At 48.7% G+C, this 27,563-nt stretch overlaps 1 protein-coding gene and 1 pseudogene across 4 annotated transcripts in view; both read right to left on the reverse strand.

Moving 5' to 3' along the window:
- Window positions 1-13,463: 13,463 nt before the first annotated feature.
- The window catches only part of HM13 (histocompatibility minor 13), a 38,704-nt gene continuing 24,604 nt past the window's right edge, over window positions 13,464-27,563 (reverse strand). For 2 of the 4 annotated variants that reach the window (XM_036229544.1, XM_016148857.2), the window contains 5 exons: window positions 27,112-27,195; window positions 22,534-22,570; window positions 20,648-20,750; window positions 16,660-16,745; window positions 13,464-13,889 (listed from right to left, as the gene is read on the reverse strand). In XM_036229544.1, coding sequence (XP_036085437.1) covers window positions 13,790-13,889; window positions 16,660-16,745; window positions 20,648-20,750; window positions 22,534-22,570; window positions 27,112-27,195 — 410 coding nt within the window. In that variant the 3' untranslated portion in view covers window positions 13,464-13,789. Of the gene's footprint in view, window positions 13,890-14,747; window positions 14,951-16,659; window positions 16,746-20,647; window positions 20,751-22,533; window positions 22,571-27,111; window positions 27,196-27,563 lie in introns of all 4 variants that reach the window. The other 2 variants (XR_001597428.2, XM_016148860.2) reach the window with 2 other exon arrangements.
- On the reverse strand, window positions 18,701-18,819 carry LOC118610453 (annotated as a pseudogene).

Raw genomic sequence — 27,563 nt, forward strand, 5'->3', positions numbered from 1 at the left:
GTTTGGGGACCCCTGTTTTAAAAAGTCTTATTATTTTTTGCCTATGCAAAGCAGAGCGTTTCTGGGTAAAAGGAAACTGACATTTCAGAAACACTTAATGAAAAGTGTTTCTCCTAGAAGACATTAGAGTGAGGTCCCTCAGAGAGCCAAAGCGCCCTTCGGTTAGCATCCAGTCCACTGCTTATGAGCTATGTGAGTGTAAGTCCCTTCATTTCCTCATGTCTCAGTTTTCCCATTTGTGGAAGTGAGGATGGTATGTGTAATCTATCTCTATGAGGATTAAATGAGTTAAGTCACATAAAGGGTGTAGGACAGTGCCGGGCAAAGTTAATATTCAAAGACACTAACTGTTATACTTACTGTGACTATTCTACCTCTCCTAGGGCTAACCCTTGTTAAATATTCGGGTATTTAACCATTGAATTACAGAACTTCAGAATCATTAAATGCTAACCATTTCATAAACAATTGGTGCACACCTACTTTGCACTAGGCACAGCTTGACAGAACAAGAAGCCAGGTTTGCGCTTCTGGGGAGCCATGGTCAGTGGGAGTAATCAAGTGGGAATAAACACCACTGGTCAGGTGGTCGGTTCCTGGGGACCCAGATGCCACGATATGTGGGCTGCTCCCATCCCAAGGCGGCACGCTGTAGAATTTTGAAAGAAGAGCCCCTTATCGTGAGTAGATGAAAAGTACCTTCTAGGAGCACGTTCTGTAGCACCTCTGTGCTCCCCACAGCCTGCTCAGTGGCCCTGCAAACATGGTCCCTGCATGGTGAGCTCACAGTCTGGTTGGGGAGTCAGTCACCTCCTAAGTTCCCAGTGCTGTGGTGTGGAAGCACAAGGGGCTATGGGAGGCATGGCCTGAGAGAGAGACCCCAGTCAACTAAGGAAGGTCAGGGAGGCCTTCTTGTAGGAGGAGGTGACATCCTAGCTAAGAAGAAAAATTATGAGGAAAGGCAAGGCAGATAGATGCTCCTGAGCCCCAGTATTGTACATCTGGGATGTACATAGGATACAATTGCCACATCAAACAGTAAAAACTTCAAAGTCTAATAACATAAAGTGTGATAAGGATGTGGGAAAACAACTCTCATCCACCTCTGGTGAGTGTGCAAACTGGTATGATCACTTAGGAGTTCAATGTGGCAATATTGAGTAAAAGTGACCGTTGGAACACCCTATGACCCAGCAATTCACTCCCACGGATATTCCCTGAAAGTCAGGCACACAGGATGTCGAAGACATGGGTGAAAATGCCGCAGCTGTGTCTACAGCAGGAACAGACCTAAAACTTCCTACTTGTCCAACAACAGGAGAACAGGGAAATAAAATGACAGTGAAATAGTATGCAGCTGTCAACAGGAATGAACTAGACCTGTCTGTATTTTGTTGGATACACGCAAAAATATGATTTTGCTCAGGGAAAATGCAGAATGACTTTTTAAAAAGTGTACATTTAAAAACAGACGAAGGATGTTAATACGTTTATGTGTAGTAAATGTATAAAAAGACATGGCCAGGAAGAAAACATGCCCAAGTTGTGATGTTAGTTAGGGGTATGCGGGAATTGACAAATGTCTTAGAGCAAAGGGCAGGGGGCCTGGTGACCAGGAGGCTAGCATTATCTGTACAGTAGTATTCTTTAGAGAAGATGGGAGGGGAGCAATCACAGCAAACTGCCCAAAGTCCTTAATTAGTTCTGGGTGGTGGGAATATGGTATTAGAAACACAAAACGCTATTTTTCTTGATAATTTTTACATGTCACAAAATAAAAAGGTTAGCAGAGAGAGAAAAGGGCATTTCCAGGCAGAAGGGCCAGCATAATTAGAGGTCTGGGAGCCAAAGATAGAGGGGTGCGCAGGGGAACTCTGGTGTTGGGTGTTGGAGGCTGAGGTGGGATTGGGTGATAGGCAGGTTGACCAATGGCCCTGGGAAAGGTGGGAAGAGCGCCCAGTCGCCTTTTGCCCCAGCAGCCTGGGCCTTGACTTTGGGCCCGGCAGGGCGGTGAGAGGCCCCACACCTCCAGCTTTGTTAGGAGCGTGCACCCATCTGAAAGGCATTCCTGGGCACGGTGCCGCACCTCTTGGGGACGCCTAGAGGCCGGACCAGCCGCTCTGGGCAGATGGGCGGCACTGGCTTCCCATTCTCGATCCGTGGGAACAGAGCCCAGAGGGCGGGGGCGGGGGCGGGGGCGCAGGCAACCGCCCCAGGGGAGCGGCTCACAGATGGGGCGGGGGCCGCGGGCGGCGGCAGATGGGTGCGAGGCTGGCCTAGGGCCGGGCGACAAAAAGCTACGGGCAGATGTTCTCGTCCAGATGTTCGCGGGATGGGGGTAGCCTGGGAAAAAACAGCTTGCTTTCCCGCCGCTCTCCCCCGATGGCTGCTTGGGGCGGGTCGCGAGCAAGGTGCGGCTGGTGTGGCCACTTCCAGAGGCAATGGGGAAGCAAAGAGCTGGGGACAGGTTCTAAGGGCGTCTCTTGTGGAAGCATTTTACCACCTGCTGCCCAGCAACCCCCACCCCAACCGTCCCACCCTTTTCTGTGAAGTACCAGAAAGATATCTCAGGAATCTGGTTTGAAGCTCGTCCCCCACATGACCTTCTCCCCACACTCTTATCATCATCACAGCAGCAACAATGATTTATTAGGTACTTAGCAGGGCTTTAAATCATTATCTTATTTCGCTCTCACAGCTTAGGTGTGCAAAAGGTGCTCTGAGTATCACCTCCAATTGAGGGACATTGAATGTGGAGGTCCCAAATGATAAGTGGCTTGGAGAAGGTCGCAGCAGGTGTGTAGCAGGGCTAGGGTTGGAATCCAGTGTTCTCGAAGCCTTCAGTTTCCGTGTACACCTCGTGTAGCTTCCTGTGTGCTAAGTGCTTTACAAACCTTACTCTATTCAGTCAACAAGTATTTGTGGAGCACCTACTGCAAGTCTGGCTCTAGGCCAGCACTAGCATATTATAGTAGACAAAACAGAAGTCTGTCCTGTGGAGTTTACATTGGGGTGGGGGTCACACAATGAACAGGGTAAATGCAATATATCTTGTCTCATCTGGTAAAAAATGTTATGAACAAAAATCAGTCAGAAAAGGAGAGGGTAGAGAGGGCTGGGGTGGGGGTGGATTGTAATCTTAAACGGGGTTGGGGGCAGGTCAGCAAAGGTCTAATAAGGTGATATTTTGGTAAAGAACTTGTGTGCTCTCACTTCCTTCAACTATTTGGGGAAAAGTATTCCAGGCAGAAGTCACAACCAGTGCAAAGGTCTGAAGCAGAAGTGTGCCTGGTGTATCAAGAGGCCAGTGAGACTTTAGTTGAATGAGCAAGAAGTAGGTGCTAGGAACTGAGGATAGGGAGGTGACCTAAGGTGGGAGGGGAGAGGGCATAGCTGGATCCCATAGGACACAGAGAGGACTTTGGCTTTTATTCTAGGTGAAACAGGAGCCATGGGAAGGTTTTAAGCAGAGGTGGATAGTGACCTGACTCATTGCACTGAATCCCAACAACTCTGATCCAACTTCTGCAAAGTTATTATCCCCACTGTGAGACATGCCTGTGCTTCTCCATTTGTGTAAGGACAGCAGTTCCTTTAGATCAGAGTTTCTTGGAGGATCCTTCGGGGTGGGGAGGATCCATTGATGCATTTTTTAAGGGAAAAGGATCTGCAACTTCTGATACATTGCCAAAGGGGTCTGGGAAGACTATATAAAGTGTTCAAGAGCAACCAATTAGAAACGACCTAAATGTCCATCAAAAGGAGAATGGTTAAATAAACCATGTGGCCTGGGAAATTATGAGATGGCACTTCTACTTCCAGGAATTTAGATTAAGGATATACTCAAATGTGTGAAATGATGTCTATCCAGAAAGAATAGTCAGTTGGAAAAAGCTCATATGTCCATCACTCACAGGGTTTAGTTGAATAAAGGCTATTTTCTCCATCTAAAGGAATACATGTAGCCGGAGAGAAAAGGAAGCTCTCTGTTATCCTGATCTGCTAAGGTCTCCAAGGTACATTGTTAAGTGGAAAAATGCAAAACAAAACAAGTTGCAGAGTGGTATGCATAGACTGGCACCACTTGTGTTTAAAATGAAAGAAAAAGAAAAAAATATCATATTTGTATCTGCCTGTATCTCACTAGGAGACTGGTCACTGTGGCTGCCTCTAAGGAGGAAAAGGGAGATGTTTGTACATTCGAAATTTTGTTCCATGGGCATGTTTTATTTATTCAAAAATGAAATTAAATTGAAATTAAAAGGAGAGGTCTGGACCCAGAAAAGATTAAGAGAGAGTGCTGTGTCCCTGGGTTTTTGTCCCGCTCTGAGGTCATCTGGTTTAAGGAGTGGGAGAAACTCATCTGGATCCATGATGGGTCCTGAGGATTGCTTACAGTCAGAGCCACCTGGGGCCAGAAATAACAACATTTCTAGAATTTATTATTTTCTTTAATAGCTTTGAGATCATTACTATATTGAGATATATATCTTATTATATTGAGATATAATTCACATATCATACAATCCACCCATTTAAATATATCACTCACCCATTCAATGGTTTTTAGTATAATCATTGAGTTGTACGATCATCACCACAATTAATTTTAGAACATTTTCATCACCCAAAAAAGAAATTCCATACCTATTAGCAGTTACTCCCCATTTCCCCCTACCTCTTGGCCCCTGGCAGTCACTAATCTCCCCCTACCTCTTGGCCTCTGGCAGTCACTAATCTCCCTATTTCTGTGTTTATAGATTTCCCTATTCTGGATGTTTTGTATAAATGGAATCACACAATATGCAGTCTTTTGTGACTGGCTTTTTTCATATAGCATAATGTTTTCAAGTTTTCTCTAGAATATACTTGTTAAATGCCCAGAGACCCCACCAAGTGGTAGTAGGGGTTTCCTCTGGGGGTGGGGTGTGGGATCAAATAGGGGACTATGATTGAAGGTGGATCCTCCTGTTTTGTTATATGTACTTTTGTATGATTTGCTTTTCCATAATAATGTATTCCTTATATTAAAGCTGTATAAAGTGACAACACATATCCATTACAGAACATTCGGAAATATAGATCAGCTCTAAACAAAATTAATGTAATCCTTAATCTTGTCCTTACATCTATAAATGCATAGAGAAAACTTCTGTTTGAATATTTAGGGAGGGGCTGAATTTGGGCAAGGTGCAGGAGAGGCAACTTCTGCACAAGGGAGCAGCAATGGTGGGATCCATAGATTTCCACAATCCCATTTAAAGAGGCAATGATCCGATTGTGTTACTTGCTATAACTGGTAAATATCCCTTCTCCCCGAGGCCTGCTGTGAATACCCTTCCCTTGCTCCCTCCCTAGTTTCTGTGACTTATCACAAAGTAGAATTATATATTTATTTGGGGAATCATTTATTTATTCTTGAGCATTTTAGTTCCTGGAGAGTATAAACCAAATAGGAATAACAATTCCAGTATCACTCAGTTAACAAACAAGCAGGCGGGAAAAGTTTGGAATCAGGCAGGCAAGGCCTGGCATACAGTAGGTACTTGATAAAATATAAGCAGTGTGGAAACAAATTCCATTACCAGAGAATTAAGATCTGTGTTTAATTTCTTAGTTATCCCACTCATTCAGTACTCAAGTTATTAAGCACCTACTGTGTGCTAGGCTCCGGTCAAGTCCCGGGGTGATAGAGATGCATAACATTTAGGTCTCCTTCCCTTCCTAGCTTCTGTAGGGATTTTCATGGTGCCTTTACCAGGATCATTATCTAATTAAATCATTGTGATAATAATGATGGCAATGATCTAATGCAGTCGTTAAGATTTCAGGCTCTGTGGTGAGGCAACACTGGATTCAACTCATGGCACCACTGCTTGGTGACTGCAGTGCTTTGGGCACACAGTCCATCTTCCCTGGGCCTCAGTGTCTTCTGCAAATGAGATCCTGGTAGTGCCACCCACAGGGTGAGGGGGGATGCATTTTGACAATGATGCAACATGTTTCACCCTGCCTACTCCAGCATAAAACGGTGGTGATTACTGACAGTTTATCATCCATCCCACTCTCCATGTGTCTACAACCCACAGTTCTTCAAGCCTGTCACTTACCACCAGTTCCATTGGGATCCTCTCAGCCACATTGGGCCTTAGGGACCATCACCTCCATTTTGCAGATGAGGAAACTGAGGGTGCAGACTGTTAAGGATGGTCAGGGAGTGGACAAGGATGCTTTCAACTGTCTGACTCCCAGGACCAGGGGGCAAGTGGGGCTGGGGGCAGGGAGAAAGGAACTTTTCTCTTCCACCCTCCCTCCCTTCCCTGGGAAAATCCAACAGGTGGTGGGCTGAGGCGCTGGGGGCCATTGTGCACTGGCCTGGGAGGGTCGGAGGGCCCAGTGTGTGTCTAGGAGAAGATGGATGCCTTCATTACCATGTGAATTCTGGGAAACTGCCGTTGGGGCTGAATGGTGGGTGGGCGTGGGCTGAAGGGTGGGTGGGGGACTTTGGCGTTCTCAGGCTTGGACCACACAACGGCTGGGAAGGGGGTCCCATGGAATCCTGAGAGACCCATTAAAAAAAAAAAACAGATAATGGGATTTCCCTTCTTGTTTAATTTCTTATTTTAGTCTATCTCCATCCTGTGGGGCTTAAAAGAGGCACAGACTGAAAACAAAAAGATTTTTTTAAAGGGAGAAAAAACCTTTTATTTCCCCTCTCAGTCACAACTTTCCCACCAATTGCTCTGAACATTTGGGCCTGAACGGTTAAAGTCCAAGCTTTTCCCAGCATGTGCACAAATCTGCATCTCTGTGGGCCATTTCCCAGCTTTATTTACTGAATGGCTTTTTCATTCATGTAAAATATGTACTACTTAAATCCAGGGTGATTAGCGGATAGTTGCTGAGCAAGTTGGGAGGAGCAGGTTTTAGGCACAAAGGTGTCATCAGTTTGGATGTAGCAGAAAGGACTGGTCAGTGTTTGCAAAGGAGGCAGGTGGTGGAATGAGGAAAAAAGTGATCCAAATAACAACAATAACTAGTGACTAGGTATCCTCATTTTACAGATGAGAAAACGGAGGCTTCCAGTTAGTTGGTCAAAGCCACAGATAGCAGTCAGAACTTTGAACCCTGTTCCTCTAACTCTAGAGTCTGTGCTTTTTCTCGCCTCCATGAAGCCAAAACAGTGGAAGACAACGGGGAGGCCCGTGGAGACACTGAGGCTGGGGAATAACACAGGTAGAGGGGATCACAGACCACAGAACAAGACCTGGGACACAGACTCTTACACACACATGGGCGGAAAGAAGGTCAAACCATACACATTGACCAGCTCATACAAGCAAAGGCTTTCTGAAAACCCTTTATAAACCCAAACACTCCCACAGTCATGCAAGATCTCTCTCTCTCTCTCTTACACCCCATCGCAGGCACGTGCTCACAAACACACACTCTTAAACACACCAAGACAGATCTAGACGCATAAGTATGCGTTCACAAACACAACCAGAAACGCATAAGAGTTCAATACCTGCTCTCACACTTACCTACACACTTATACAAACTCAACACAGATTCTCACAAGAACACACACTGTCACACTCACACCTAATTGCACAAAAACCCTCTCAAGTGGAAAGAAAGCACACAGGTCAAGCAGAGAGGGGTTCAGCCTCTCCCCCATAACTCCATACCTTGGCAGCTGGCTTTACCAACCTTGGCCCCTTGGGTTTTCTCTACCCTCCCCCCTCTCCACACACACACATTGTCTGTGTACCTTCTGCTCCCCACCCTCACTTCAAGGCTCCAGCTGGACCCTGGAGTAACCTGAGAGCAGGTGGGCACCAAGCAGCAAGGTATGGGGGGGGGGGTGCATCTGCTTGCTGGGGACAGGTACATGGAGGTCTTGAATGCAGCACCAAGGGGCTCAGCTTTATCTGGGTCCCTTCCCTTTTCCCCCCAGGGCTGGTCCCAGGCAGGCACAGGGCTGGGCCATTCACAGCTTTAGGGAGGGAAGGGCAAAGAGGGAAAGAAGGTAGGGCCCATTACGGACTCTCAAAACCCTCATTCGCTGCCACCCAGGGGTCTGCCTTCACATGCAGATTGCCTGTTTGCCTCACCTGGTCTACTTTAAAATGACAAAGAGGTTGGATGTTGTCTGAGTATTAGATTAGAAGACAACTGGCCAAAATGGGAAGAGGAAGGTTGTCGACTGTGGAAGCATTAATCGTTGTCAAAATAGTATCCACCAGTAGATGTGATTTGCATTAAAAAATACATAATAGGCAAAGAAAATATTTGTAATTTATGTTAAGGGCAGTAATCTCTGGGTGGCAGGAATATGCTGTTTTATTCATTTTAAAAAACATTCTAATTTTTTAAAAGGCACAGATGCAGTAGCTTCTGGATAATAAAGTTTTTCTAAATGAATTGCAAAGAGATAAGGTCTCATGTGAACCCAGAACTTGGAAAGGCTCTGATTGCTATGTGGACCAGTCCCTTCTCTGTGTCTTTATTCCTTTATTCAGATGATAGAGACTCACATGGGGTGTGAGGTGTTAAGAATGTAATGCATGTAAACACTGGGACTAGTGCTTGGCACAATAATAGTAGCTGCTGTTACTTTTATTCTGCCATGAAGGTTTCTGTTTACACTACCCAGTACAGATTGGACACCTCCTGGGTACCTGCTAGGTTGAGTGTGCATGAATCTTCTAGGCTGGCCCATGTCCGTATGCCTATAGGTCTGCATGTGCATATATGTGTACCTTGTACACACCCAAAGTGTATACATTGCATGAGGCATATTGAACTCACATGGGGGCATCAGGCACAAGGGCATGCAAACAAGATTACAGGTGTTTTGGATCTGAGAACACTCTGGGGGTTGGGAATGCTGTTCTCAGTTCTCTACCCCCAGCACTCTTATCCCATTGGTTCCCTTCAGCTCAAGGCTGCTGGGAATTAAGGCTTCTTCCTGGCACCCGACCAGACCCAGGGACCTTGAGAGGTCTTAGGATATTTTTAAGGCTGTCAGTAGTAACTATGGGTCGAACAACCTCCAAGGCAAAGGCAGAGGAAGTAGGTAAGTAGAGTTGGTACACCTGGGTTCATGGCTCAGCCATGCTACTGAGGGACATCTGGATGGTCCTGGCTAACCCCTCTCTGGCCAACTTTGAGTCCTCAGTCTCTCTTGTTCATCCATTCCTGTGGCCATTGCCCTTTTATCACTCAGAACATCACCATTAGTAGCCTGGAATTCTGTCCCTGGCTTTTTCCATTTCTAACGCTCAGAAAAGACTTTGTCAGTTCCCTGCTCAGAATCCTTCTTTGGTTCTCCACTGCTTCCAGGATAAAGACTATGCTCCTTCCCTGGCCTTGTCGGATTTGCTCACCTTTCCTCAACTCTCTCTTCTTCACTCTGCCGGCCTTTTCCCTCTACTCAAATGGGGAACCCTTCTTAGAAGCAACGATGAAGAGTTAATGAGAGAGGTGAGCTTCCTCTCCTCATTCTTCTTTGTATTTTATTTGGAGTGCAGCAAATTTGCATTAAGATCTCATCTTTGCCATTTTCTAGCTCTTTGCAACCCTGGACAGGTTTCAGATCCTTAGTTTTGGACGCCTCCTTTGCCAGATAAAGATACTTCTTTTTGCTAGGGTTAGATTTATTTTTATTTTCAATTGTATTTGTTTTTAAAGACATGTTCATTTGGCTCAAAATTTTTAGTAATGTACAAAATATACAAAAGATTATATATAGAGCAAAAATTTCCTCCCAAGTTCTTCCGTATCTTCCCTGGCCTCAAAGTTCTCTCTCTCTCTCTCTTTTTAAACATTTTGTAAACTCTTCCATAAATATAATCTATCAAGGACCTATTTACTCCATGAATATTTCACTCAGTCTTCACAGCCACTCATCAGGTAGATGAGGGAACTAAGGCTCGGAGTGGAGCAGCCACTGGCCAGGAACCACGTTGGTAACCAGTCAACCTAAAATAACGTGAGCGTGTCCATTTATGGAGTGCCTACTATGTGCCAGGTCCTTAGGACTAACCCAGACGAATAGAGTGCTCAAATAGAGTGATCTCCTGTTTTGGGTACTTATCTTGGTGCAGAAGACGATTCATTGCTTATGCCCCATCTTCTAGGTAAGAAAACCAAGGTACAGAAAGGTCACAGAATGATAGCACCCCCGTATTACTGATGGGGAAACTGGGGCACAGAGAAGGGAAGCGACTTGCCCAAAGAAACCAAGCTGTTGGCAGAGCCCGGATTGGAGGGCTCACACGGCCTTGCGCGTCCCTACACGCAGCCGTGCGGCCCCTCCCCTCCCCTCCGGTGGGCGGACCCAGTCAGGGCCCCGCCCCTGCTGCCGGCGGCTGCGTTCCAGGCAGCCCAGGCGGCCGTTTCCTGCCTGCTTTGCTGGGCGGGCGGCCGGCCCATCTGGCGGCCCCCGCGGGGCGGTGCGGGGAGGCAGCCCAGACTCGCTGGAGCCAGGCGCCGGCCGGCCCCCCTGCCCGCCTGCAGAGCCCAGGTGTGGCCGCGGCGGGGGAGGGGGTGTGCCTTCCTTCCCGCTCGGCCCTTCCTGACGCACCCTGGCAGGGTGCAGCACCTCCCGCCCCTTCTCAGCCTCAGCCTCCGCCTCCCACGACCCGGCCTGGAATCGAGGGAATCTGAACACTGGAAGAGCAGGGCCGGCAGGGAGCCACAGGCCTCGCTGGCCTCTGGTACCCACTCCTTGTGAGACCCCGGGCAAATCTTGCCTTTTTTGAGGGGTTGTTTTCCCATTTGTGTGAGGACAGCTGGACTCTGACCTCTTGGATCTCACAGGCTCTAACCTTGCCTCTTAGGGCCCCCAAACAGCTTGAGGTACCTCTCCAGTCTTAGGTTTTGTCATTAACATTGATTAAACGTTATCGACTTGGCCATTTCAAGTCTGTCTCCCCATCAAAACTCAGCTCCAGCTTGGGCACTTGCCCTGTTTCCTGCTGTGCCCCGTGACTTGCCTGGTGCCCAGCTCCTACCTGGTGGTGAGGCCTGAAAGGGCATCTCAAGGCTTTACCTCCAAAAGCTGGAGCCTTCCCTGGGAGGTTCTTATCCATTTCACAGCTGAGGAAACAGAATAGAGTGGGCAGGCCTGTTCCAGTCTCATAGTGGCAGCTAGCCCTGCTTAGTCAGGCGCTTACTTTCTTCTCCAACACTGCCCTCAAGAAAGGGAACCTGGAATCCAGTATCCTGACTTATGTCAAATGGTGATCATTACGGTCTTGGAAGCCAGGCACCCTGGGTTCAAATCTCCTCTGGAGACTTAATGTCTCTCTACTTCAGTTTCCTTTATCTAATAAAAATGACGGTACCTACCTGTTAAACAATGTTCCTGAAATACACAGCATAATGCTAGACACACAGTGAATACAAATGAGACAGCATGTGACTGGTGATCTCAGCAGGGCTGGTCTTCCCCTTTGCAGCCCTCTCCCACCTACTAGTCAATCAAGGGAGACCAAGGCCACAGGGGCAGAACTTGGGGGTTTTGGAACAGTTTCCTAAGAATCTACCCCCACCCTGGGGTGAGGCTGGCACTAGGCCTACTCAGGGCCCTGCCTAGCCACCCACCCCCACCTCTCGGGCGTGCAGGCCCAATCCGAGCCCGGCCTGGTGCCATTTTTCCATGGGACTCTGGTGGTGGTGGTTCACATCTGGAGTCTAGACTCGGAGGCTCTGCAGGCCGGGCCTACCGCCCGGGCTGGGCCACCGCTGCCCGCTGTTTGCTCAGCTGAAGCTGGTTAATTGGAATTAGAGTGGCCTCTGCGGTGCCGGCTGGACGGGCGGGCCCTGGATGGCCGCTGCAGAGGTCTGTGGAACATCTGGCCGGGCCAGGATGGTCATTAGGTGGCAGGCACTCGGCGCCACTGCCACCTCAGCCTCTGCCGGGGGCCGGCGGTGACTCAATGAGGCCTTTGTGGGCCCTGGGCCGCAGAACCAACCGCACTGTGTGCCTGGGCTGCCTGCCCCATCTGCCTCCCTCAGAGGGGCCTTGTTCCAGGACCACATGGCCTCCCCTCTGGAGGCAGCTGGAGTCGGAAGAGATCCGAGAAGTCCCGGAAAGGGACCCCCTGGCTAGGAGAAGCCTTTGAGATTTCCTGCCCTTGCTTTCCCTTTTGAAGAATCCTAGTTCCAGAGAAGGTGGATGGCTGGCTCAAAGGCGCCCAGCATACCAGCCACAGTGACTTAGACCCAGGAGTCTAGAGAGAAGCTTCAGTCTTTGGGAACTTTGGAATTCGATTTGGATTGCTTTAGGCCAAGTCCATGTCTGTAGGCAAGCTGCCTCAATTCTCTCATTTGCGCAATGGGCTAATTCTATCATCCGAGCCCAATACTGTAAGAATTAAGTGAAATCCTGTACTGAGGTGCTTGATACATGTAACTGCTTGATACCTAGGGAGGCTATTACAATACTTTTGATTTTCTGCTCATATTTATTCTGTATGCACCTCCAAACTGCCTGGAAGCCACTGCTATTTTCAGCCAGTGAACCTGAAGCCTGGGCAACAGAATGCCCTAGTGGACTGAGTCTCAGGCCAGTGGTCACCTCCTCCCATCTGTTTCTCCACCCAGTGACCCCACACCAGGCAGGTGGATGAGGGCTATGCCCACTCCTCACCTGTTCCGCTGGGGGTTCTCTTGCAGGCCAAGGCTGCTGTCTTCTGCAAACCTTGGAGAAACCTGGCCCCGGGATCTCTAGCTTTCAGGTCTAAATGGCTTCTCAGAAGCACTAGGCCCAACCCCTCCTCACCCCAGCTCTCACAATGGCCCTGGCTCTCATGCTGTGACCAGCCTCACTGTGCAGAGAGAGATGGCTCCTATAATCAGAATCCTTCTGGCCTTGCAGTAGTCATTTTGGGAAGAACCCTGGGAATAGGAGTGATGGGTCCTCATCTCCAGGGTGACCTAGAGTCTAAGTGCTCTCCAGCTGAAGCCATGTAGATACTGGGACCTAGGAATAAAATCTAAATTTGTCCCTGGGGCCCACAAGGCCCTGACCATTTCTCTGGCTTTATAGATACTAGTCCCCTTGATGAGTGAGATCAGCCTTTTGGTCCGCCCCCACCATGGGGGTGGAGGGGTAGAGAAAGAGCCAGCACCTGTACCACCCTTGCTGCCCTCTAGTGTTGTGTGGAGTGTGGTGAGTAAAACTGGATGACTGGAGGGGCGAGGAGGGATCGTGGGCCCCCTCTGCTGGCCAGAGGGCATCCTTGGGGTGCTGAGCTGGCACACTGGCTAGGTAGGCCATGGGTGGGTATCCAAGATGAAGGGGCCCAGAGGTCAGGGCCTGCCTCCCCACAGGTTGCAGTAGTTCAGTTTCCAGGAAGGGGGGCTTACAGGAAAATTTCTGGGAGGGTGAGAGCTAGTAAACCCAATGCAAGATGCTGGGTGCAGAGAACCTCTCTAGGAGCACAGCGGCCTGCCCAGGCAATGGGATGAGTTTTTAATGTGAGGCAAAGTCAGTCCACAATACAAAAATCTAAAAATCAGACCCACTTTCCCACCTGGCACCTGGGGGAGTGGGAGAAGTTGGAGGCTTCCTTTGCCTGCAAGGGATGGGGAGGGGCAGAGGAAGGCCAGAGGAGGGGGAGAGGGAACCAGGCCACAGAGGCCTCATTGGCGGGATCCCTCTGCTCCTGCCCCTCTCTGCAGCTGCCAGCCTCTGGTGCCCTCTGCACGTGCAGGCCTGTGCTGGTCCATGCCCACCCGCCTGGTCCGACCCTCGGAAGGTCTGGTACCAGACGCATCATTTCTCCTTCTTCTCCAGCCCCTTTGATGTTGAGGCCTCTGTTCCCTCTTTGGATTCTGTTGCGGCTGCTGGATCCTTAGGATTTGACTCCTCATAACTGACCAAAAAACCAAACAATAAATAAAACATATTTAGAGGAGAGGGAGAGCAGAATCTTGGTGCCCACCATCCACAATCCCAGGAAAACCCCTGGGCTCATGAGGGACATCAGCCCCGCATCCACTGCCCAGCATCCTCCAGTGTGTGGCCACGCCCCACTGTGTGCCCTCAGATAGGCGGCTCTGCTCTCCCTGCGCCTTCTGGTACCAAGAGGTGGCAAAGTCAGTGGCAAATGGAGGAGAGGTTGGGCTTGGGCAGACCAAATGCAAGCTTCCTGAACCTTTTGCTGGAAACAGTGGGGAAACAAAGGGGTAGCCAGGACAAGGCTACCGGGGATGTGTGGCTTCCCAGGGCACATGGCAGGAGTCAAACAGCTCAACCCTAGAGCTGCAGGCGGGTGTGTGTGGGGGGGTGATGCTCTACTGGCAAGTGGCAAGGTGCCACTCTCAAAGGCGGACATCTTGGCTTAAGCGCTTATTATGGGCTCCACTTATTGAGCAACTGAGTTCATGCTAAGGACATTACCCACATTTCCTCACCAGATCAGCCCTGTGAGAAAGGAATGTGCCCACTTATAGATGAAGAAAGAGAGGCTCCGAAAGAAGAAAGTGACTTGCCCAAGGTTATATATGTACAGCGAGTAGTAACATTATCTACTACTGCATGACAAGGGTTGCTGACATCCCTTGATATCACGAGAGCCCCACGTGATTGGTCATAACACTGAGGTTTGGGTTTGCCTCGCTTCCTGGCCCCATGCAGTGACTGCCTGATGGTGGTGGAGGAGCTGCCTCTTGCCACCTGACCCTAACAATGCTCCCTGTACCGTACAGTGGAGCTGGGGTGTCTGCCCTACCTTGGGCCTCGGGGCAGTAGGGGGAAGCGGGCAGGTGAGTACCCGCTGGGCATTACATGGCGCTGGGATTCTGCGGGCGCCGGCGGCGAGGGCCAGCTAGCTTCTGCTGCATGGAGTCGGCCAGGCTGGCGGGGGAGCCCGAGACCGTGGGGAAGTGGGTGAGCCTTGGGGTATGAGGCAGGATTTCCGCCGAGGACTCGTAGCTGTGTGAGAGACAGACAGAAAGACAGAGAAAAAGAGATGGCAAGGAAAGGACTAAAGGGGGACAGACTTCTCTTCCCAGGAGTAGGAAGTGGAACCATCTTACTTTTATTTCTCTGAACTGTCAGGATCTCTGGAAAGAAGCTGGTATTATTTAGAGAATAAAAGAGAAATGATGCACCTATATAAGGGGATGCTAGGCAGCTGTGCAAAAGCACAGGATTTCCTAGACATCTGTGGGCTACTGTGGAAACATCTCTTAAATATATTATTGTGTGAAAAATCAAGATGCAGAATGTTCCAATAATGCCATCATCTGTGCAAGAATATGCATCCATATGTTTGCTCTTAGGTGCAAAGATGTCTCTGAATGCAGAGATACTGTGACTGAGCTGGCCTCTGTGAGGTGGCTGGAACACTGAGGGTACTGTCCCTCTCAGAGCTATGAAATTTTACCTATTTGAAAATAAATAAATGAATTTAAAAAAAGGGGGAGTGCTGATAAAGGGAAAAGTAGAACAAAGGATAAGGTGGAGAATTAGGGAGCGAGATGGACAGAAAGAGGAGAGAGACGACGTGTTTTTTCACCTCAACATAAGATGGGGCAAAGCGCCTATGTAGCCAAACATTTAGGGAAACCAAGAACCAATGGGTGAAGGGGGTACCTTCTGTTCTGGCTAGGGGTGTTCAGAATTTGACCCCATAAAGACACAACAGGACTGGGATAGAGGAGGTTACCTCAAGGGATAGGGTGGGGCTGAGACTCAATGAGAGCCAGCGAGTGAAGCTAGGTGCTGACCTCAGGGATCAGGTCCCACCCCTACCCCCAAAGCACCCCCAAATATGCCAAGTTCACCCAAAGACTTGTTTTAGAGTCCACAGAACTTTGCTAGGCCAGGGGATAAGGACAGGCAGGCTGGGAGCCTGGGGCTTCTAGGCAGGGCAGGTATGGGGGAGGGGGGAAGGGTGATTCACCGGTTCCCCTGCAGGCAGCCAGGTGCACAGAAGGCCCTGGCAGGTGCTTGAGGGACAACTTGAAGGCCAGGCAGGTAGAGCTGGGTGGAAGGCCCCTGAGTGGGCAGTTTCAACTGCAGCTGGCAGCTATTTCTGGGCCCTTGGCGGGCGGGGTTGGTGGTGCTGCAGAGCAGACACCTGTCGGAGTCACGCAGGCCTTGGGGAACGGGTGGAGCCGTGCACAGGGTGTGGCTGTGTGAACATGGCCATTGGGAAGGGGTATGAGACTAAGAAGCCAGCTAGCTGTGGGCTACAGCCGTAGAGGCGGCTGAACAGGGGGCTGACACTTGGTTTATAATCTGGGGCACTTTCTTCCACACTGGAGTCCCCCCATAATACTCCCATGTGAAAACTGACGTTACGGGAGAGGAAGGACATGCTTAGAGTCACAAGGTGGCACACCTGGCTGGGAACCTCAAAGTCCTGACATTAGGGCCTCGAGGGGGGAACTTCTACGTCAGTCCCTTCTAAAGACCAGCTGGCCTCTGGCTGTGGGAGCTGCTTAGAGAGCCTCGAGGTCTTGTCCTCCACTGGCTCCCTGCAGTTCACCACACTGGTTAGTGGAAAGGGTGAGAGGCGGGGCTGGTGGTGGGAAAATGTTCCTCTGGAGATGTGTACGAACAGCCCCAGCAGGCTCCACCAGCTGCCTACGGGTGCACCTGTGTCATGCAAGTGTCTGCCCCCTGCCCCCTCTTACCTGAACATCTCTGTCACTTCTCCCTTGGCCAATGCCACCAGGACGGGAAAGCCAATACAGGCGGGGACCAGGTATAAGAGGGCAGGCTGTAAGAGGACACAGGGTGGTGAGGTGATGCTGGGCAGGGCAACTGCAAGTCAGTGGCTGGGCCTGAACCCAGGGCTCTCAACTCCCAGGCCAAGGATGTTCTTCCCTGGGTGGGGGTGGAAGGGGGGGGGGAGGCAAGAAACCCAAAGAAACTCAAGTATGCGATGCTTTAACGGTGCCCAGGAGCCTGGCTGGCAGTGTCCCAATCACCCGGGACACTGGGTTCAAACATGAGACCTGGGTTGGTCTTATTCCCAGGGACCCTGCTTCCTGAGGCCTGAGGATGCAAGTTTGCATTTTTAACAAATGTTCCAGAAGATACTAACATAATATGACGAGGATGACATGGCTGCTGTGTGTGCAGCGCTTGCTTGGCCTGTACTGAGGTCTCCCAGCTGGCTCTGCTGGGATTCACACGCATGTGGACTGGGTCCAGAGCCTGTGCTGAGGCTCCAGGTGAAGCTGAGTTTGGAGGACAGGACAATTATACTAACAGCCCTTGTTCACAATGCACCTACTGTGTGCACTGAGCTCAGGCCTCCCAACGGTGTTTCAGTCCATTTCCACGTCCCTTATGACTGTCCTCCTTGTAAACAGAAGGCTGATGCTTTTGGAGAAGGACAGCCCAGGCCTCAGAGGTCTAAATGGTAAACTGCACATTGAACCTCAGCCATACTAGACACAAAGCCATTCTTTTCCTTGCAGTAACTGAAAGTTGAATGTGACTCTACTGTTTGACCCTCCTTAGCCCCGAGTGGCCTGCAGCCTCCTTGAGATGTAACCCCTGCTTCCTTTTCCACCTTCACCTGACCTGCCCTACTCAAGCTACACTGGAATCATTTCAGTCTACACTTCACCTCTAGCCTCAGGACCCTTTGCATGTGCAGTTGCTGCTGCCTGGGATGTGCCTTTGCCCGGATCCCTTCTTCAGACCTCAGCTCAGCTGGTACTTCCACGGGGAAGCCTTCCTGTGCGTGGACTCAGGCCCTCCTGCTGCACACACTCAGGACTCCTGGCAAGTCTTCAGAGCACTCTGGCAATTTGGAATGGAACACCCCTGTATTATGGACTGAGGTTTCTCCCCTGCTGGGCTGGGAACTCCACAGGTAGATTCCTGGCACTCAGAACAGGGCCTGGCAAATACTAAGCAAAAGGCGTCTTCACAGGTGCTTGCAGAGTTAAGAGGGTGTCTTGGAGAAGACTGGGTAGGGGAGAGGGTGAGGAGACACTACTCCTGAGGCAAAGCCAGACCCTGGCCAGGGGACAGGGCTCCATGGCCTCCTGAGCCTGACCTTCACATTATTTTTTAGTACTTGCCATGGGTGGGCTGTGAAACATACTATTTCATATTATATTATCCTTAAATCTACTTTACAACCTAATGTAAATATTAAGATCTGAGTTTTACAAATGATGCTACTGAAGTTCAGACAGGGGGCAATGACTCGAGCAAGGCTGCACAGGGTGTCTGTAATTTGGACCTGGGCAGCTGAGCTTCCCCCACTCCATCAGGTCTTTGCTATGAGCTAGGCTTCAGGCCATAATAGAAATCACGATGACAAAGGTCCACACCGAAACCTGTGAGAGACCATCAAAGCAGTACTGGAGCTGATGAGAAGGGCTCCCTTTGGAGGTAGTGAGTTCGTGATTATCAGGACACAAATCTATTATTTTCTTTCTATTGAAGGCACAAGGGACCCTCTCCAAAGAAAGTCAGTGCTAAAGAGAAGCTGGGACATACACTTCAGAGTGGTGAAATCGGGGTCAGGACACTTGGCTTTCTGTCATGACTTGGCTTTACTGTGTGACCACGGCAAAACCACTTCCCTCTTTCTCTGTACAATGAGGACACATCATCTCTAAGGGCCTTTTTTTTTTTTTTTTTTTAAGGTGAGGCAACCCTTGATTGCATGGAACTTGTCAGCTTACAATCCCTTATTTATTATTTTTTTTTACGCCACAGCACCTGGTCTTCCTAGGTGGTCTCCCATCCAAGTACTAACCAGGCCCGATCCTGCTTAGCTTCCGAGATCAGATGAGATCGGGCTTGTTCAGGGTGGCATGGCCGTAGACAGGAGTGTTTTTTTTTTGATAGAGGCTAAGTGAGTTGAAGACCGTATAGGCAGAGGAGACCCCTACCTAAGAATGCTGGCGCTGGGACTGACTGTGTCTTGGAGGGAGAGAGACCTTACAGAACAGGTTCCCCTTGTGTCCAGGATCCCCTTCCCAAGCTTTTCAGGAAGATGCTCACGTGGATGATGGGGTGAAGGGCGGGGCTGCTGCTGGACAGTAGCAGAAGCCTGGGGCCCGAAGTCCAGGGCTCCAGCGGGGACCTAGCGTGACTTACTGTGTGACCCAGGGAAGTCTCTTTTTCTTTCTGGGCTATAGTGTGCCCCACAAAGAGAGGACCACCTCTCTTGCCTCTGTCCAGCTGTGTGAGAGGGCTCTCAATGGAGTCCTATGTTTAGTCTAGCCAAGGCAGAAGACAAGCCTGCTACCTGGTGGCTGTAGGGGGAATGGCTCTGGGCTTGGAATCTAACGGGGGCTGAGAACTGGAGACCTCCAAGGAGTTTAAGCTTGTCCCCCAATCCAGGTCTAATCAATCACTCTCTGAGACCTTGACACTCAGCTGTAGAGACCCTGAGGCCATTTGGAGCAGAAGAGAATGAGAAGTATCTCCCTATTGGTTCTTGGTTTCTCCACCTTTTGTAAAATAAAAACACCACTAACATCTACTTTATAGATACTATAGAGATGTAAACATTGTAAAGACTAAATGAGATAATGAGCAAAAGGGTTCAGCACAGTGCCTGGCACAGTGTAACTGCTCAATAAACAGCTCTTGCGATGGGAAGGTGGTTCCTCTGGAGAAACAGCAACAATAATGACAGCGAATACTACTTGGGCCAGCATGGTTCTAAGTGCGTTACTGATATTCACTCATTTTATCTTCAAGTGACTCCAAGGTGACTACTATTATCCTCATTTTCTGCTTTTATTCGAAGAGGAAAATCAAGTGTAACTTCAGCAACCTGCCCAGAGGCCCGCAGCTGGCAGACAGTGAGGTCTGGATTCCCACAGGGGCTTTCTGAGTCTCTACTCTCCACTGCTTTCCCCAGGGCCACAGATTCAGAGCCTGGGCTTGGTTTTCACATGACATAGGTATGAACCTTGGCTCTACCACACCCTTGCCGCGTGGCACCTGAACTCCACTTTCCTTATCTGTTCACAACGACCCTCATGAAGTACCGAACAAAGCCTGGCTCATGGGAAGTGCTCTTATTTCCAGTAGAGAATAATCCTGTCTGCTCACTTTGCCCTCCCAGACTTCTCCTCTTCAGGCCAGTGACAACAGCTCTCAGCCCCCACCCCACCCTGGTTCACTCCGTTGCAGGTCAGTTCCCATCCTGGTGGGAGGAGGCAGAGCCTGCTTGAAGAGAGGGGGCTGTGCACCTATCACTCATGTGGTGGGGCAGGCACTGGCTGAAATATCTACCACTCACCCCAATCCTGTTCTTCTGTCTCCCCGAATACCAAGGCTGATAAGCCACATCCTCTCTTTCCTAGATTCTATATAGCTAGGTCCATGGGACATTGATCTGGGCCCATGAGATGTGGGCAAAAATTTGCTGAGAACATTCTGGGGACGGTTTTGCCTTCCTGATGAAGGCAATGGGCATGGCTGGGGTCCTTCTCCCTCCTTCTTTTCGCCACTAACGTGTGTGTGCTGCCTGAAGCAGAAATAGTTGCTTTGCAGCCACCACGAGTAAAAGGCTGACAGAATCATAGATCGGTTTGCTCTGATACCACTGGGTAGTGCCTACCTCTGTATGTGACAAATACACCCTAGGATGTCCCTGTTACTTGCACTGAAAGCATTCGTGATACACTGAGTGCTCACCTGGGCGTGCTTGAAGATGTGCATGATGAAGATGGTAAGGCCCAGGCCAAATATGTATGCTGCAAAGCTGGTGTAGAAGTAGGTGTGGGTGTTCTTCTTCAAGCTTCAGAAGGAGGAGGGAGAAAGAGAAGGAAGGTTAGATGCAGGCATCCCTTCTGAGAGGGGAGATAGGAAGACCCTGGAGACTGTGGGGTGCCTGACAGCTCTGGGCTGGAAGCCAGGAGTGGGGCGTGCACTCTGGTATGGCCCAGTCTTTGTGTCTTTGGACAAGTCACTTTCCTTCTCTCAGCCTTGGTTTACTCATCTGCAAAATGGGGAAACCACAGCCATTTCCTGGTGGTCATGAATATCAAGCACTATAAACCTAGAATAGTGGCTGTTAAGACTTCAGCCAGCATAGAAATCATCAGGAAAGCCTGTTAAAAAAAAAAAAAAAAAAAAAAAAAATAATTTTAGGGGCAATTTCTAGGGAGTCTGAGTTAATAGGTCTCGGAATCTGAATTTTGAAAAAGCCAGGTGAATCTGATACAGGCATATCATGCTTTGAGAAACACCGACACAGAAACTCAAAAGCTAAGTCATTACTTCTAAGCGTAGTGCATGTCACAGCTCTGTAACTGGTTGTGAATACTAAACAGATGCGGACTGTGTGGATAAGACGCCAGTGACTTCCTTGAGACAATTCATCTAAGATCAGCCCTAGAACAGCTGAACCACACATGCAGCCTGGCATTGCCATTACATGATTTCCCTTTACGGCACCGGCTCATGACCTCTGTGTGCCCCCAGCACCTGTCTGAAGGGGCTGCTTATCCTGCAAGTTCAGAGCAGGAATGAGATTCTGCCTCTGAGGCAGCTGAATCTGTGTTTCTAGCGAATGGCCCAGGGACTCTGGTGGGTTTCTCACTGTATCACCCCTGAACAGCCAGGAGCACAGAGCCAGCTGGCACAGACGTGCCTCTACTCATAAACTAGCCAAGTCCCCTTTGGAGGGGACCTGGCTAGTTTGTGTGTTCCAGAGGTCCAGAGGGGTAGGAAACAAATAGACATATGTGGGTGGGGAAAAGTTAAGTTTTACATGCAAAATGGATTTCAATGACTCTGGTATTGAGTTTCTCAATACCACTGTTAACATTATTACTGCCTTTGCAATTACTAGGCAGAGGAATGAAGAAAAATTCATAAACTACCTCAAAATTAAGTGCACACACAGCAAGCCCTCTACTGGAATGACTGAGCGCCACCTGCTGGTGGCAGCTTCAGTTGCTCAGGTGCATTAACTCAAGCGAGACCTTTCTTGTGTTTTAAGTGGTAACCCAAGCTGGCCCCCTTCTCTCTCCCTTGTGCTCACTTTCGACCATGCACTTTAAAAAAGTCTGAGTAAATAGTGGGCAGAGAACAGCTAGAGCAACTGGGACTCGATGACCTGACCCCCAGACTGATAAAAAATGATAATGAGGAGACTGCAGCTGGGTTTCCCTGAGAGCTACTGAGGTCGGCCTGTGCTCAGCACTCTCCAGACTTGCTTGATAATCCTGAAAAAGGAACTCTTGTTTACTAATACAAGGATGAGAAACTTTAGCTCAGAAGGTCAGGTGCACTTGCCAAGGTCACACGGGGAGAACATACTATGGACCTTTGGGGTTTAAACTGCCTGGCCTGTGGTTCTTATTTTTTGGCCACAGGCTCTTTGACCACTTAGAACATCAAAATGCAAAATGTAGATATAATCGGAATTGCTTTGGTTGCTGTGGGGGTGGAGGATCTGGTCCCCTAGTTACCTCCTCTGGGCTCCAGAAAACCACTGGAGAACCCCTGGAGAACCCTCACCTGGGGAAGACCCCTCACTTGTGAGGCCTGAGGGTTAGGAGTCCTAAGTAGCTTACCTGATGTCAAAACGTAGCAGCAAGGCGATGAAGATCCCTGTGGGGGAGAAAGCCAGGGTCAGACAGTGGCAGAGAAGCCAGTGCCTCAGGAGACGGAGCCCCTTGCCTGGGTTGGAGAGGAGCAGGGTAATGAACTAACATGCAGCTGGGTCCCCAATCTGGTGTTCTCAGTCATGGAGAAATCATCAAGGCGAAGGGTGTGGCCACTGCTGCCAACTGCCAGCAGAAATCCTGTTTCCCTACTATCAGGCAATCTAGAACAATGAGAAGGTCCTAGGATTTTGCTTTGGCCTGGAATCACGTTGACCAGGGACCACAGAGCACCATACTGTCACACTAGCTCCATCTACCCAAATGTTTATCGAGGGCTGCTAAATACCAGGTACCACAGGCAGTATAAGGGTATGCAAAACCACTGCTTTCACAAGCTCAGCCATGGGGATAAGGGGTATACATGCTGCTCAAACAGTAACCAAAGTCAGGTTAAGATAACTGTGAGAGGATGCTTCCTGTGTGGAAAGGTGTATTGAGATGAGACCCAGGCTGGAGAATGGGGGAGGATGAAGTAGGGCTTCTTTGAAGAAGCGACACTTGCCAGGGAGAAGGAACAGCTTGTGCAAAGATCCTGAGTAAAGAAGGCTCAGGGGGTTGGCAGGGGTCAAGATGCCAGTATGGTTGCAGCCCAGAACAGGAGATGCAGAGGATGGACCAGCCATGCAGGGTCCATGGGATCAAGGAGGAGCTGGGTCTCTATCCTAAAAGGGAAACACTGGAAGAGTTCTAAGTGGGAGAATAACCTAAACGGATCTTACAAAAGACCCCTGTGGTGGCTGCAGGGAGAAAGCAGGAGTAAGCAGACCATTAGGAAGCTTTGTGGGAGCTCAGGAGCGGGTGGTTAACTCTGTCTACCCACTGGACTCCTATTTGCAAGTCAAACCCCAGCCCAGGCACCCAAGAAGCCTGAGAGTCCTCTAGATAGTCTCCAACCTCTGTACACGGCACACACACCATTTCCATCTGCATCTGTCTTCCTGAATGACTGGTCTTTGGGCTCAGACAGGACAACAGCTGAATCTCACTTGGTTGAGAGGAGGCTCTCAAGAACCAAAACATTCTGCATAGCATTTTTCAGAGAACTAGAACAAATAATCCTAAAATTTATATGGAACCATACAAGATCCCGAATAGACACGGCGATCTTGAGAAAGAACAAGGCTGGAAGTATCACACTCCCTGATATTGAACTATACTAGGAAGTTACAGTAATCAAAACAACATGGTACTGGTAGAAAAACAAATACATCGACCAATGGAACAGAACAGAGTGCCCAGAAATAAATCCATGTCTATATGTTCATTTAATATATGACAAAGGAGACAAGACTATACAATGGAGTAAAGATAGTCTCTTTAATGAAACTAGACTACCTTCTTACACCATATATAAGAATAGACTTGAAATGGATTAAAGACTTAAATATAAGACCTGAAACCATAAAACTTCTAGAAGAAAACATAGGCAGTAAACTCTCTGATACTGCTACTAATAATTTTGGATATATCTTCTTGGGCAAGAGAAACAAAAGAAAAAAATAAATGGGATTACATTAAACTAAAAAGTTTCTGCACAGCAAAGGAAACCATCAAGACAACCTACTGAAAGGGGAGAAGATATTCACTTATAATTCATCTGATAAGGGGTTAATATCCAAAATATAAAGAACTCATACACCTCAACAACAAAAAAACAAACAGTTCAATTAAAAAATGGGCAGAAGGCTGAATAGATATTTCTCCAAAGAGGAAATTCAGATGGCCAACAGATATATGAAAAGATGCTTATGGTCACTAATCATCAGAGAAATGCAAATTAAAACCACAATGAGATATCGCCTCACACCTGTCAGAATGGCTATCATCAATAAATCAAAAAACAAGTATTGGCAAGGATGTGGAGAAAAGGGAACCCTCATACACTGTTGGTAGGATTACAAATTGGTACAGTCCCTATGGAAAACAGTCTGGAGGTTCCTTAAAACGTTAGAAATGGATCGATCTACCTTATGACCCAGCAACTGCACTTCATTATCCTGCTCCAAAGAAAAACAGAACAATAATTTGTAAAGATCTATGCACCCCTATGTTCATGGCAGGGCTACTCACAACAGCCAAGATATGGAAGCAACCTAAGAGCCCAACAACAGATGGATAAAGAAGTTATGGTTCAGATATACAATGGAATGTTACTTAGCCAAAAAACAAAATGAAATCTTACCACTTGCAATGACATGGATGGACCTAGAGGTTATTATGCTGAGTGAAATAAGTCAGACAGAGAAAATACCATCTATTTTCACTTCTATGTAGAATATAAGGAACAAAAAGAGCAAACAAATGGAAGACAGACTCACAAATACAGAGGACAATATGGTGAGGGCCAGAGGGGAGTTAGGGGGCTGGGAGAAAGGGGTGAAGGGCTAAAGAAGTACAAATCAGCAGTTGATAGATGGTCATGGACATGGGGAGCACAGCACAGGGAATGCAGTCGGCAGTAATGTACTGGCTAGGTGTAGAGCCAAAGGGGTGACAGAGTAATTGGGGGGATCATTTATAAACTGTATTATGAATGTCTAACCAATGTATTGTATACTCGAAACTAATAATAAAATAAAATAAAATAAAGTAATATGCTAAAAGAATCAAACATTCTGTGCTGCATGCTTACATTTAAAGAGGGAAATGAATTAGTCTTTACTGCAGACTGTGTCAGTAGCGGGTTCGTAGATGGGACAGTAGACAAATGCTGCCTTTCTGGGAACTCAGTGCTCCCTGGTGGCTGAATTCTGCCACTGTTCTCCAATGGATTAAAGGGTCAGAGCTCTGCCAAGAGCTTCACTCATCATAATGCATCCAGTCCTCAAAACAATGTCCTACATAGCAAACCATTCTTCTTTGAAGAATGTCCCTGAGGTTCTATGAGGGCGAAATCAACTTACATTTATTGCGACTGCTGGAAAGACTTAGCTATATGTGGGTATATACAGATATGCAGAGATGTCCCATGTAGGCCTCAAGCCCAGAGCTATGTATGACTAACAGGGACACTGGGGAAGTCTGTGTGGGTACCTGTGACACTAGGCTTCAGAGTGAGCTGAATGCTTTATGGGACTCTGTTTCTTCTGTCTTGTGGAGCTGCTTCTTCCTGGGGAAGAATGTCTCCCTGCCTCACAGCACTGCAAGTATGGAAACACCTGGTTTCAAGATCATATCCGTGTCCCTAAGGCTGTAGCAAGTCTCTCTGAACCTTTGTAAAATGGAAATGACTTCATGGGTGCTAATAGTAGCAGAGACAATGTATGGAGTACCGAGCACAGTGACTGGCACAGGAACAGGTGCTTGACAAATGGCAGCTATTGTGATTATCTTACTGTTGTGATGACTAAAGAGCAGTTGACAGTATAACCTCTTTTGACAGACAGACTTGGTCTGGGTCCTGGCCCTGCTCCTTATCCGTGTGAGAAATTAGGAGAGCCCCTTTGCTTAAGCCTCAGTTTCCTCATTTGTACAAGAGAGAAAGCCTCTGCTTTACTAACACACATAGCACAAAATAAAAGTATCACAACAGAAATGCCTGTACCATCCCAGGTTACTAGAACTGCTATTAATTTCCCACAGTGGAAAGTAACAGGCTTTTCATTTGTTCCAAACTTTCTTCTTTTAAGCAGGCACTGGGGTGCTTTGAACCCTCTGGGACTAGGGGAACAAGTACGCTCTTTGGATGTTCATTGCCCCTGTCACCAGGCCCAGATCTGTAGACACACACATCCAGGCCGCAGCCCCTGCAGCTGCCCTCAGAGTGGCAGCCCAGCTTTGCCCTAAGTCTCTTGACTGGGCTTTTGGGCTGCTGATGCTCCCAGGTGAGGCAAGGCCACAGCTCCCAGGGATATGTGCCCACAATCAGTCCTGCAGACAGGGGCACCTGTGCCCACATCCACAGGTGCCCTCACTAGCACCCACATGTAGATAATGGGTCAAAGGCTAGGTTGTGCAGAGAAGCAGGTGCGTGCCATGTCCTTCTGCCAAGAGCACACACATGGGAGCCCACATACACGGTGATGCCATATCTACACGCATAGGCATGTTCTCCCCTGAGCTCTTCCAGCACTGAGAGAAGAGGACCAATGGGATTCTGGTAGTTCTAACACGATACTTGTAAACATTGGCAAAGGGAGTGCACACATGTAGGTAAGAGGCGTCGGGTTCCTTTAAGACTATCATGAAATGTGCTTTTTCACAGAGTGAATTTCAGTCTGTTATATACATTTATTTTTGTAATTCTTGAGTAATGTCTGTTCACCCAAACCAAAAGCTTCGTGAGGACACCCTTCCTCACTGCTGTCAGGGCCTGGCACACGACTGGCATTCCGTAATGTTTACTGAGGTGGACTCTTTCGCCAAACCCTGGGCTGACCCTGGGGTGGGAGTGTGGCATCACCTTCTCTTTCCCACTGGGTAAGGCTGTCTGTTTCACAGTACTCCTTGATCTGGGGAATCCTTCTCCCACCCTGGCCCGGTCACCTGGAATGACGATGTCGCCGAGTCCCAGCATGGCAAAGTTGTCTGCTTCGAGGCCCTTTTCCAGCAGATCCTGGGGAAATACCACTGCAGGGGGAGGCAGAAAGGCAAGGGGTTGGTGAGAGCCCAGCTCACTTTGATTGCTAGCCCCCCACCTCTGTTGTAGGAAACTCACACTCCTGAATTTCTGGGTGGGGGCTGGGATAAGGAGGTGAGAGAATGCTGACAGACTGAAGGGCAATGTCTCCAACTGGAATCACAGCTGGTTAGAGTGCAGAAGACTTTAGAATCATCTAGACCAAAGGCTTAATGCCTTTCTTGAGCTATAACACATACCATACAATTTCAATGCCTTTATGCTGTGGAACACTGGTTAGATAGGATCGGTCCTAAAGCCAAGTAGATAAAAGGGATTAAGGAGCCCAAGCAGTGCTGAGATCTAACAGGCATTCTCT

This window comes from Rousettus aegyptiacus, unplaced genomic scaffold (genome assembly GCF_014176215.1).
Source record: "Rousettus aegyptiacus isolate mRouAeg1 unplaced genomic scaffold, mRouAeg1.p scaffold_m13_p_12, whole genome shotgun sequence".
Classification (NCBI taxonomy): domain Eukaryota; kingdom Metazoa; phylum Chordata; class Mammalia; order Chiroptera; family Pteropodidae; genus Rousettus; species Rousettus aegyptiacus.